This window comes from Hydra vulgaris, chromosome 05, assembly GCF_038396675.1.
Source record: "Hydra vulgaris chromosome 05, alternate assembly HydraT2T_AEP".
Classification (NCBI taxonomy): Eukaryota; Metazoa; Cnidaria; class Hydrozoa; order Anthoathecata; family Hydridae; genus Hydra; species Hydra vulgaris.
Genome location: NC_088924.1, coordinates 23,717,274 through 23,731,039, shown reverse-complemented (window position 1 = coordinate 23,731,039; position 13,766 = coordinate 23,717,274). Strand labels below are relative to the sequence as shown.

The 13,766-nt window shown below is 23.9% G+C and overlaps 1 protein-coding gene across 2 annotated transcripts in view; it reads left to right on the top strand.

Annotated features, from left to right (window-relative positions):
• LOC136080701 (uncharacterized) overlaps positions 1 to 13,766 on the top strand; it is a 66,356-nt gene that overhangs the window by 25,949 nt on the left and 26,641 nt on the right. For both annotated transcript variants that reach the window (XM_065797691.1, XM_065797690.1), the window contains exons 10-17: positions 197 to 494; positions 1,058 to 1,285; positions 1,671 to 1,796; positions 2,304 to 2,477; positions 2,855 to 3,103; positions 3,990 to 4,718; positions 5,084 to 5,302; positions 12,362 to 12,482. In XM_065797691.1, the coding sequence (XP_065653763.1) occupies positions 197 to 494; positions 1,058 to 1,285; positions 1,671 to 1,796; positions 2,304 to 2,477; positions 2,855 to 3,103; positions 3,990 to 4,718; positions 5,084 to 5,302; positions 12,362 to 12,482 (2,144 nt within the window). The remainder of the gene's footprint in view (positions 1 to 196; positions 495 to 1,057; positions 1,286 to 1,670; positions 1,797 to 2,303; positions 2,478 to 2,854; positions 3,104 to 3,989; positions 4,719 to 5,083; positions 5,303 to 12,361; positions 12,483 to 13,766) is intronic.

Below are 13,766 nucleotides of genomic sequence, written 5' to 3'. Positions count from 1 at the left end.
TTTTTACATGTTTTCAAATTTAAGTTACAATTTTATTTATTTATATTAGTTATGATATTTAATTTAAAAAATCAGGAGTATTCTATATAGTATTCTATTATATACAAAGATCAAAAAGTATATTTAATATAAGATAAATTTTTTTATTAACAGATAAATAAATTTCAATTACAATAAGCTTGATGATTTTTTACAGCCCAGATAAAGGGTTTGCCTTAGAAACAAAGTTTATACTTTATTGTAATGGATGGAGAGATACGTATGGATTGCTGAGCTATGCTTTTTATTATGATAATGGCCAATCACAGCAAATGAAACTTAGTAGTGTAACTTCAGTAGATTATCCTTTTTTAAATGCAGGTACTACTGACCAACGAAGTTTAATAAACTTTCTTTTGGGTCCAGGTGATGAGAACAATAATTACAAAATCAGAATCCTAATCAAAGTGATCGGTAAATACAAAGCATATGCAGAATACAATCTATACATTAAGGTTAGTATATAACAAATCTTTAAAAATTATCAGAAAACAAGGTAATTATGGGGTGCTTAAGTAAATATGGGGTGCTTAATAATTATAAAAGAAGTAATTTTTAATGAATTGTAATTAACCGGTTTGATTTATTTGAATCAAAATAAGTTTAAAGTAATAAAACAAAGAAATGAAGCAAAAGAGGAAAAGTATTAAGTAAAAAGACTTAATATGAAAAAAATATGACAAGTATTTAAAACCTTATTGTAATTGTTAATAAATAAAGTCATAACCATGATGATTAAAAATACTTGTCATTTTTTTTTTATCTTCTATGATTATTATTTTTTAATTAAAATCTTGTTTCAATACTGAATAACTAAGACTAATATTTATGTCTCAAGTACAATATACATGCAACCAGAGTATGTATTAATGAGCTGTTTTATCTCAGTTTTTTTTCCTCCTTTAAAAAGGTATTTAAAGAAGTAGTTTAAGACAAGCCACTATGTTTTTATTGTCAAATTAAGTGATTTTTTTTTTAATATGAGTTTAAATCAATGTTTACTTGCTTGTATAAATAGGTGTACCCAAACAATAAACCAATGAATTTAAAAGGTTTACTTACTGACATCAGTCTTAATGATACACAAAGTATTGCTAATCTTGTTCAAGCAGTTAGCAATAATATAAACAAAAATTCAGAAAATCAATACGATATCACTTCATTGTTTTCTAATAAATTATTTGATGTGGTTGATGAAGATACTTTAAAACAAATAAAGCAACAGGAATTGTTTGGTCTACAAGAAGTATGAGTTTATATATACTGTTTTTATTGTATAGACATTTTATGAAAAATGTGTATTACACTTACAGTTTAAAATTATCTAAAAACACTTTTTAATGACATATTTTAATGTTTAATGTAATTTTCAAAATAAAGTTTCTTTATTGTTTTAAAATATTATAGTTATTTTTAAGTAGAATTTTTTACTCAGTTTTAGCTAATGTTATTTTATTACATAAATTAGCAAGGTTTTCTACCAAAAAATGATAAATGTTTTAAAGTTTTTGATTATATAAACAATTATTTCAAAGTCTACACAAGTTCGTTTGTTTTAGATTATTTTATTATTTTTTGAAATTTATTAGTAATAAAAGAAAGAATAAAGTTTACTTTTTTATGATTTTTAGTTGCGCACACAATTAATTGATTTAATCAGCAACACATTGTTTATTGATTTGAATTCTTTTAAATTATTAAGCGATGCTTTAGTTGTTACAACACAAAATCCATTAGAGATTGTTCCTCATGCTCAGGTATTTTGTTAATTTATTTTTTCTTAGTTGATAAAAAGTTTTTGTTTTTTTACTTAAAACTTTAAGTTTGTGTTCTTTAGTATGATGAAAGGATACCTACTCCTTTTTAGGTTTGTATCAAAAATATGAATCTTGATTTTATATTATTTTATATCTGTATGTTACTAAGAATACTTTTAAACAAGAAATTCATTCATAAAAAGGATAAATAGTTAAAAAAAAAAATCAAAAAAAAAATGTTAAAAGTTTTTGGTTTTACATTTTAAAGATTACATTTCTAATAACATTTTGAAATTAAAAGAAAAAGTAAATTCTACATAAATACAAACTGTCCCCTAAAAATATAAATTTGTTAAATATTATTGCATTTTATAAGAAATATGTATAGATACAAGAGTGTAGTTAACAAATCATAACTTGAGGTTATTAATATCTTTTTGTACCAGTATTTTATAAAAAATTTGACAGAAAACAAATTAAATATTTAGATAAAAATTATTTTTTTAGAATAAAGCAGCATCCATAGTGGATAAACTTGCAAGATTACTCACCAAAAAAAATCTGAAAGTTTTTGGAGCAGATATATTTGAGACTATGTCCAAATCATTTGTAAATTTAATTTCAAACTTGTTGCAACCTGGTTTTCCAACACCACCATTAGATCATGGACAAGTAAACATAGTAATTTTTTTTATTTAATTTTTTTAATTGTTTTTTAGGCGTACATGTTAATACACATAAAATAGATGCCAAAATTTGACAACCATAAAGATCTTGAAGAAATTGCAAAATTTAATTGCAAAGTCATTTTTAGTTTAATGTATTTTTTTTTAAGTCGCTGGAGTTAAATTTAAAACTAAAAAAAAGAGTAAAATTTAAACTAAAAAAAAATAATAAAATAATCAGGTACATATTATAAATCAATTATTTTGACCACAAAGATAATCGCAAAATTTAAGATTATTGCTAATCTCATAGTAATTATGTTTTACTTTGTTAATTTTTTTTTTGAATATTTTTTTATTTTGTTTCAAAAATAAATGTTTTCAAAAATTTAGCAAGATGAACAAATAGTATCAGTATTAATGAAATCTATGGAAAACTATTTCATAGCAGTGCAAGCATACAAAGTTCCTGGTGAAATTAAAACAGGAGGTGTAACAAAGCAGTTTGATTTTTTGTTAAAAAAAGATATTTTCATTGATTTAAACAGCAGTTTCATTGGTTCACCCGATGGTGGTTTTTATTTTCCAGATTCTAAGTATTTGTTCAATGAGTCTTTACAAAATTCGCAAATTTCAATTCATGTAAGTTATTTTGCTAAAATAATTAATTTAAATATATATTTGTTAGTTTTCATTTTGTATTTTTAAAGATTTTAGTATGATGTTACAACAATAATGGTTGTCTTTTTTGTAAAATAATAAGTTTCTCATATGCAAAGTTTGAAAAAAGTTTATGCGGAAGGGCATAAAAATGTTTTATAGATTCAGGTTCTTTTCAAATTTTAGTCCTTAAATTTGAAAAGATTCTGATGGCTCTAATGGTTACATATTTGACATAAGCTTGCATTAATTCACCATTAGTTGTGTAGGTAGATTCAAACCCTCTGACTATTCTTTCATGTGCTTTTGTTTTTAAATCAATCATTGTTTTTTTTTGTTCATTATTGCTTCGTTTCTTCCATAGAACTGAAATTTTTAAGATGTTGCTTTTGAGCGTGGCATCAATATCTTTTGAGCACATGCAAAAATATTTTCTCTTGTTTAAAGTACTATTTAACATTCTTGTCTAAGTCTTATGCCTAGCTTTTTTCATGCCAAGATATCTCTATGTATATATATATATATATATATGTATATATATATATATATATATATATATATATATATATATATATATATATATATATATATATATATATATATAGATATATATATATATATATATATATATATATATATATATATATATATATATATATGTATATAAATAAATGTATATATAAATATATATATGTATATGTATAAATATATATATGTATATATATGAATATATATAAATTTATATATGTAAATATATAAATATATATATATATATATATATATATATATATATATATGTATATATATCTTCTTTACACATTTAAAATTTTATGATTAAACATCAAGTCTTTATATTTTTGTTATTTAGAATGTCAGAATAAAAGACGTTATTTACACATGGGATACTAATCGATCTCAAAACATTTACACAGAAATGCAAAGTCTTATTTTTTCCGATTTGAGTGGTCATCCAATAAAAGTGAATAACAGCTCACAACTAATAAATGTGACAATAAAAAATAAACTTGATACAATAAATGGGGAAAATATATCTTTATCTATGCCTAATGATGTATACCAAGTCTCACTTTCAGTAGCATCAAGCTGTAAGATGCTTTTGAAGTTTTATTTTAAAAATGATGAAAATAATTTAACAAATCTTATTGTATACATTCAATATGGAAAAGTTGCAACAAAACTTGATTATGACATAATGCTTAATATTTCTGTCAAACAAGGTGTTGTCATGACAAAAAATAACAACTTAACCAATACAGCTAAATTGGATTTTAATAATAAAAACAATGAAGGCTCGGCTAATGTTTTACAGAGATACCAAGATGTTTTGTTACTTGCTGATGGTGCACTAATATTATGGAATTTTAGCAATTCAACATACTCATTGTTAAACAAAGGAAAACTATATTTTATGTTTATGTATTCTGGCCCAATGCCAGCTAAAAAGTTGGTTCAAAATCCATATAACTTTGATGAGTCAGAGTACTCTGGAAAATTTGATTATGAAATGAAATCATTTTGTGTTGAATGTAATTACTGGAATGAAGATGCTAACAGATGGATGTCTGATGGATGTCAGGCATGTTGAATTTTTATTTAATGGATTAATTGAATTATAACTTATAAAAAAAAAAGTTATATAAAATAATCAAATGATAAATAATAGTTAAGTTAAAACACTTGTCTTTTTTATCTGTTGAAAATTTTTTTTTATCTTTTAGTTATTCTTTTAAAATTTTTTAAAAATAAATTCAAATGTTTTTTTTAAATAATTTTGTTGTTATTGTTGGTTTCTGTTAATAGTACCACTTTATGTTTTATTATTACTAGCTACGCTGTTTAAATTACACCAATGTTCATAATTTAATATCTAAAACTAATTATTAATGCTTAATGCGTAATAATTTTTTAGTAAAAGTTACAGTATAATATTAACTATTTTAGCTGGATGTTCATCACACTACTTTTTTAATGACTAAATGTATATGCAATCACTTAACAACTTTTGGTGGATTTTTTGTTGTTCCTAATCCTCTACCTACACTTTCCATATCAAAATTAAAACATGGATATGTATTACTTGTAGCAGTTGTATTAGTAATTTCATTATGGTTGCTTGGACTGTTAATCACAAGAAGAATGGACAGACAAGATATTTCAAAGGTAAGCTTTTTTTAATAATTCCAGTGAGTTATAATATAACTTGACTAGTAAATATTACTAATCAAGTGAATCTGATTAAGCGATACCATTACAATATAAATACTTTTAACAATAAATTGACAATCATATCTAAAGTACCACAATCTAAGCTTTGAGATATGGTGAAGCCACTTGATAAATACCAAAGTTAAGTTTGTTCTGAAATTTTAACTTAAAAGAAGAAATTAACAAGTTAGCAAATTCTTTTGCATTTCCTCGTAATTTGATTCTACTCCATTTTGAAATCAAAATAGCCATTGCTGGCAAAACTAGCAATCAACGCAAGATTTTTTTGCACAATTATGTTGAACTGATATGTGAGAAGAAGGATTTATAGGTATAGTTTAATCTTATGTCAATTTGATTTTGAAAAAAATATATTCTCAGTGTCCAATCGAGAGATAAAAAAATCTAAAAGTATACTCGATTGGACATTGATTTTCTGAATTAAATGCATTTCTTTTATAAGCACTTTGAAATGTCTGTAGCATTACAAAAGCAGTTGACCAATAAGGAAACATTTAAGGAAAAACTTTTCCTTAGTTAAAACTTTTTTAATTTTCAAAGTTTATAATTATAATTATAGTTAAATTATAAGTTTATCTTATAAATGATTATGGTGTTTTATAAAGAAATTGATTATTCATCATCATCATGTGTAACTACCAACATAACATGAACAAAAGATTTTCTCGAAAAGATATAATTTAAAAAAAAATCATAGCCTCAAATTTAAAGAATATTCTAAGTAATATATATATATATATATATATATATATATATATATATATATATATATATATATATATATATATATATATATATATATATATATATATATATATATATATATATATATATATATTATATATATATATATATATATATATATACATATATATATATATATATATATATATATATATATATATATATATATATATATATATATATATATATATATATATATATATATATATATATATATATGTATATATATATATGAATATATATATATATATTATAAGCAAATTATAAATATGAAGCATTGAATTACAAAAAGTTAAATAAAATCAATTTAGCATTTTTTAAATAGAAAAAAAAAGTGTTTGTAACCATGGTTATTTTTGTGTAAGTTGTTTTTATGTTAATGTGAGTAAAAACAATAAATTGTGTCAAATGAGTTTGAGTTTGAGGATGAGTTTTTATTTTGGAACATAAATTTTGGAAATTTTGGAACACATTTTGGCAAAACGCAGGTTTTTTTTTGCTCTTCAATGTATGGTTAGAAATAAAGTTACTTAAATTACTTAAAATCATATGGAAACAGTTATTTATTGGAAATTTAGATTTAATTAAAAACTAGTTAAAAACTAGTTTTTGATAAAAACTAGTTACTTGAATACATACAAATACTTGTAAATATAGAATATAAAAATCTTAGAAATTATTAATGAGCAGATTTTTGCATATCTTTTTAAATTGCAAGAATGCATATAGTTACTGATATGACTGAGGAAAAGATCAGTTATCTGGGATTTTGTGCAATTTTTGTATTTGGTTGCTAAATTTGTTCCTGGTTTCTTACAGTATAAAATGCTAAATGTTTTCTCTAGCATATGTAATTTTTTTATTTTTTATCATTAGCATTCATATATATTTTGTTAAAATTACTTATTTGTTATATTATTATTTTAAACTGTTATTATTTTAAACATTGTGTATAGTAAGGCTATACACAATGTTTAAATATAATAATAGTTGATAAAAATATATTTGAAAAAACTTTAAAATTTGCATTTGCAATGATTACGTTAACGTACGCAAAATAAGACAATCCTTTTACCCCATATTTTTTATATTTTTGAGTAAACAAGCCTGACTTTTTATTGTGAGGAGGTTACTTTAAACTAAGAACTGGGCAAAATTTGAGCTTAACTGGACAATTTTTAGTGTCGCAGATTTAAATTAAAATATACCATTTAGGAGCAAAGTTAAAGTTTTCTGATTTTTGTTATATAAATCTAAGAAAAGTCTAGGAACAACTTAACATATATTTTTTTACTTAATTCTGCTTTGAAGAAGTTTTGGTATAATGTTAGTAGGTTAAAAAAGTTTAAAAACCAGGTATGCTATTTGGGGAGGGCCAATGGATGAGGGGGTGCAGTCACATATTTTACACAACTTGAGAATTTTTTTCAGTTAAATCTTATTTTTATTTTCTGTGCAATGGTGTCTCTGTTAAGAACCACAACATTAAAACTCGTAAAAAATTTGGTCTGAAGTCCACCAATGGAGTCAGCCATTGTCTATTAAGCATATTTTTGGACTAATTTGAAATATCTTGTAACCGATTCTAAAAACTAATTACAATAACTAATTACGAAGTTTAAATATTGTACATTGAACATTATAAGTCAAATATTTTAAAATTATATTTAAAAATATTAGGTAAATTCAAATTTCAACAAAAAGTTAATGAAATTATAACAATTAATTGTGTGTATAGTATAAGAAAATTTTCTGTACAATTCTTATTGGTTCTAAGTGTCTTTCTTTGGTTGTGTAACATATTTCTGTTATTTTCTACAACTTGCTATGTTCTGAAATGTGTTTTTTTAACACTTTACACAAAGTCACTACAAAGCTTAAATTCAGGTTTAGCAGAGTTGTTTCTAACACATTAGAAATCATGTTTTTAAAAGCTAGAAAACTTCTGTTTTTTGCCATACTGTAAACGGTTCTCTGAGAAAATCACTGTTTATATTAATAATGATGAAAAATACTGGGGAGTCTTATCCAATAAAATCAGTCAAATCTTTTGCAGCCATTTCAGGAAGAATTGGAAATATAGGTTTACCAAAACCCGTCCCTTTTCTTTTTGAAGCTATTTCATTTCTTGGTGCAGAATTTTTAAGCAATAGTATTTTATTAACAATCTTTTGTCTCAGTTTGTTTTTTAAGTTGTTATTAAAGTATACTCTAATAATGAACTAATAAAATTTAAATCATTAGTTGGTGCTGCTGAAGATATGGATGCACTTAGCCACCATGATGTATAATAATATATAACAAACTGAATAATCATTTGTAGTGCAGTAAGTGGTTGCCAAGCAAAAAAAAAGTTTTTTTATTTAGCTGACTGATTTCTTTGTTCAAAAGTACAAGTTTTATTATTAGTATAACAATTTTGGCATCCATCTTGTATTGTTCAAAGCTTTGTCCATTAAATCCAAGGAAACCACTTTTTGCCCATTATTTAGATACAAATATGTAATTTGAATGAATTCCCTATAATCGCATCTAATGAAGTTTTGACTCAATGCTTCTTGGCAAATATTGGTATTTGGCAAAGTTTTGGTTTGGAGATTTTTTTTTGTTTATCAAAGACTGTAAAATTTGAGGGATAATTCAATAGTTTAGAAAATAATGAAAGTTTTTCTTAAATCTAAAAACAAACAATGCAGTCAATATTTTATAGCTTATAATACTGATGTTAGTTTTAAAAATTTGAAATATTAAATAATAATATAATATTTTACTAAGTAACTTTTCAATGCTTTTTAGCTTACAAATTTCAATTATATTTTAATGAAACCTTTTGAAAAGTTTTTTGATTTAAGTTATAGTTAAATAAACTTTAGTTCCCAACTTTCCCTTTAAAAGATTATTTATTATAAAAACATTTCAATAACTTTAGTTGATTTCTGAATATTATGTGGTATAAACACAGTCTTTGAGAATGGTGCTTAGTTATATAACTACATCCAAGTTTATTGATCAAGATCAAGACAAACTTTATCTGTTTCCATTAAAGTGTTGTTAAAATATCTTAAGATATTAGATTTTTTTTTTTGTTATCGATTCTTTCTTGAACCATGTGAACCATGGCATAAAATTTGATGAACAAGAAAGAATCGATAACAAAAAAAAAAAATCTAATATCTTAAGATATTAAGATCAACTAAGTCCATTAATGTCTTCCTAGAAGTCATCATGCTGATCAGAAACTCTTAATTCTCTGAATCAACTAATTTATCTAGCACATCTTGTTGCCAGAACCGCAATGTTTTTGTAAACTTGTATTTAACCCCATTAGATATTTGGGTGTTCTTGTCAGTGTTTCTACGGGTGTGGTCAATTTTAAGCAGACTCTTTAACTCATTAATTAATGTCATAATTTCTTCTGCCATTTTGTTTAGTTTTATTGTTTGTATTCTTGCTTAATTTTAAAATGGTAGAGTTTATTTAACTGTTTCATTTGCAGCCTCTCCTTTAGCTTTTGTGTTAAGGTGTGCAAGAAAACTTTAAAGCTCCCGACGAGCAGTTGTCAGCCTAGATCCTTGTATAACTTCGTTAGATTCAATAGGGATAGTTTCTCGTAAGAAATATTTTGAACTTTCAATTCAGCAGTTTTTGTCAATATTTTAATTTTTATATATTATCTAAAAAAAGTTTAGAATAATAAGAATAAGAATAATAAACTATAAGTGTAATATATAAGTGTGCCTATAAAATGGCCACAAACAACAGCTCAAATAAAAAAAAGCTAATTTTGGATAAAACTGTTTAACTGTTTATTTTATTAAAAGAAATATCTTTACAGATATTCTGTAAGAACAATTTAAGGAAAGAAAAACATTAGTTAACATAATACTCCAAGCACTATTCTAGTAGTACTATTAGTAGTTGTTTGACCTGGTAATTACAAGTTTCTTCTGATCATAGACACATTTGAAAAATTGTGTCAATCTTGAAACATCAATTAAATTCTGCTACCACTAAACAATGTCTAATTTTACTAAAATTTTATATTCTTACTATTTATTATTAACCTTACCCCCCCAAAAAAGTCAGGCCTAATCAGAGCACATATGGGCAGCCAAATCATCCTAATACTTTTTTAAATTTTGTTTATTTTTATATTGATCTACTCAACCATCAAAAAATTCCAAAATTAATTTCTTTAATCATGGCATTTCATAAACAATAAAGTTTGTAACAACGTTTTTTTACTTTTTGTTCCAGATTAACATCATGTTTCATGTCATCAGTGAATGTAAAATAATTTTCACTTTAACAATAAATAATATAATAACACGGCTATTGAGAAAGAAACTTGGCAAATATATTTTTTTATATGTTGTCAACAAGTATGAATATGCATGCTTGTCATAATGACCCCAAAATTATTCTTGAGTTCTTTTAGTTTGTTTTGACCGTGCTTGTAAAAAGTTTTTATCTTATATATATTTTTTCTTTACTGTACAACATTCTTTTATTGAACAATTTTGTAAAGTAGTTAATCAGCGTGCTGCTAGAAACCTTTTCTTAAATATTCACCAAAAATTATATTAAGACTACCAACTTCTTATTTATTGTTTGCCTTCAGTTAAATATAGTTTTAGCCCAAGTTCTTAACAATTTTGTTTGAAGAATAAATCTCACATCTTATTATTTTCTTCTTTTGTTTTTTATTTAGATCTGCTAAGTTCTCATTCTTTTACAGTGACTGTTCTTAGTGCTCCAAAAATTCTTATTTTTCAAGTTTTTTTTCTTAAACATCAGTTACTTGTAAATCGCTTTTCGTTATCTTTTTTTCCTGATTCATATAATTTTCAATCTTACAAGTCATCTTTTATTTGCTATCTTGCTTACTCCATCTTTGCTCTTCCACTATTAGAGTAGCTTTCTATAAAAGTTACTCTAATAGTGGTTGATAGCAGCCTTGTTGAAAATGAAGATGTTTAAAAAAAATCCTACATAAAAGTATTACTACACTGTTAAATTATTTAAATAAAGGTTAACGGTTTTAGTATTTCATGATTTAATTGATTTTTTTTAGTTACTAAGTTATTATTTGTTTAAGTTGAGTCCATATTTAAAATCATTTTTTTGTTGTTGTTAAAAAACCAATAGAATTTTTAAGTTGTTATTTTATAACATAAGAAATTTTTCAATTTTATCTTTCTTTTTAGTTATTAAAATAATTATCAAAACTAAATATTAAAATAAATGTTTTTTATAAATAGCTATAATATAATTTTTTTTTTAATCTGAATAATGATTTAATTTAATGAATTTGGCCTCTACTTGCATTTTGCATGGTGAGATTTTTTTATACTATAAACAGATTATTTTTTAATTTTGCAACTAAAAAATTCAATGAATGAACTATTTATTTATTGAACATTTATATATAAAAAAAAAAGCTTAAATATTTGAGTTAAATTAATAAAACAAAAACATCTGATTGAGCAATATCATTTCTGTTACTTTAGGAGGTAACTGAAATGATTATTTTGCAAATATTTACTTTCCTAGAATTAAATATCTAGAATTACATGTAAAATATAAATATGAATAAGTATAAGTAATTATAACATTAATCATAACATTAAACAGGTCAGCGAAAAAAATAAATTTAAAATCCAAACTTTCCATAGTATATATAAAAGCAAAAACTAATATGTCAAAGTTTAAGGTTATAACTTTGGGTTCCTTAATACTGTTGAATACATATAGCAATAACTTTTGAAAAATATTATTGTAAGAATATGAAAATGGCTTCTTGTAATCGTGAAACCATAAATATTTATGCTGTATCCATGAATGAACAGGGCATCTACAATAGTTTGATGTGATAACATTAAATAAAGTTATACTCAAGAATGCCCATGTTGCACCAGAAAGTATTTTCTAGGATGAGACAGAAAAGTTTATATAATTACTATAAAGTGAAAAAGCGTCATCAACTTTATCATAGTTTACCTAGTTCTACCTAATATTACATAATTTATATAATGATTTGTGAATGTGCGAATGGTTATTAATTCATTTAGTAATTGTATTCAGTGTTTTTGACCATTGTTAAGATTTATAAAACCACTTCAGAAAAAAGTATTATCATCAATGTTTGGAACTTTGTATATATAAAAGTTTTAGAAAATTATTGTAGGTATTTTTGCCTAATAGTATTGAGTTTATAACTTTTAATTTTTACTTTTTATCTGTAATTAGACTGGTGTTTGTCCGCTTAGTGATAATCGAGCTGAAGATACTTATTTGTATCAAATCATTGTAAATACTGGTACTCGGAGAAATGCTGGCACCAAATCCAACATTTTTTTTACTGTTTCTGGTAAGATGACTATAAATATTCCCCATTCATTAGAAGAGAATTTAACAACCGAATTTTTTCAGTTTTTAATGTGAATAATATAATTACACAAAAAAGGATTAAAAGTTGATGACAAAAAATATTTCTTCTTTTATAATTTGTTAATATTTTTTTTTTGTTTTTTTTCATAAACTTTTATTTTGTATTATCACATATATATACCATACATAAAAAAAAGTGTAACCATTAAATGCTGAACATCTATTAATAAAATGTTTAGAGTATATATAAGAAAAATGCATATGTAAAAGCTAAATGCAAAAATTTAGGATATTAAGCAATGAATGATGTTAACAAGTTATAAAAGAAATATATAATTTAATATATAATGTATTAAAATGCTTAATTGACGGTGGACTGAATTGCTTTATATAATATATAATATAAATGTATAATATAATATATCATGTATTAAAATGCTTAAATGACCGATGACTTAGTTGTTTTAAAAATAAACTTCTAATTAAATATTTTTGTTTCTTCAAGTTCTTAAATGACTTATGACATTAATATTTATGTCATTAAAAAAACTTTAAACATGTTATCTTATTTATTTTACTTTCTTCTTTATTTAATTTATTTCATAGTTATAGAAAAGATTTACTTTAGAAGCGAACAATCGCGCATTGTTTTTATTCTTTCAGACCATTTTGAAAGTCCTTGTTCCTGGACTTTTAAACCTGCACAGAAATATAGTTGTTATTAGTGTTTGCCTGTTTTCATTAAAATTGCTTTTTCGTGATATGCCAGGTGAAAATTGCGCAATATTTGGTTGTTCAGCATCGAGAAGGTATCACAGGACACAAAGGTGTCAAAGGTACACAAAGTTATGGTATCAAAACGTATTAAAAGACACATAGGTATCAGGATTTTTTAAAGTAACTAACCTAATTAATGATGAAAAAAAGAAATAGAGTAATGGCGTTATTAATGTAATTATTCAAGACTCATTAATGATTCTTTGAAAAAACTAATTTATTCTTTTAATCTATGTATTTGTGAACTCCACTTTACCAAAGATCAAATTTAGGTATATTCTTCTCTAAAAAATTTAAAGGATGGAGCATTGCCAATATTAAATCTCCCTAAGAAAAATAATCCATTGCAACAAAATTCGCTATCCATTATAAAATGTGAGGAATTTCTAGTAACACAAGAGTTGATTTCCAAAACTATAATGCCATGTTACAAATCTTTTGATGATTTTACTAAGCTTATTTTAAATCTCCCTTTTAATGATTGTTG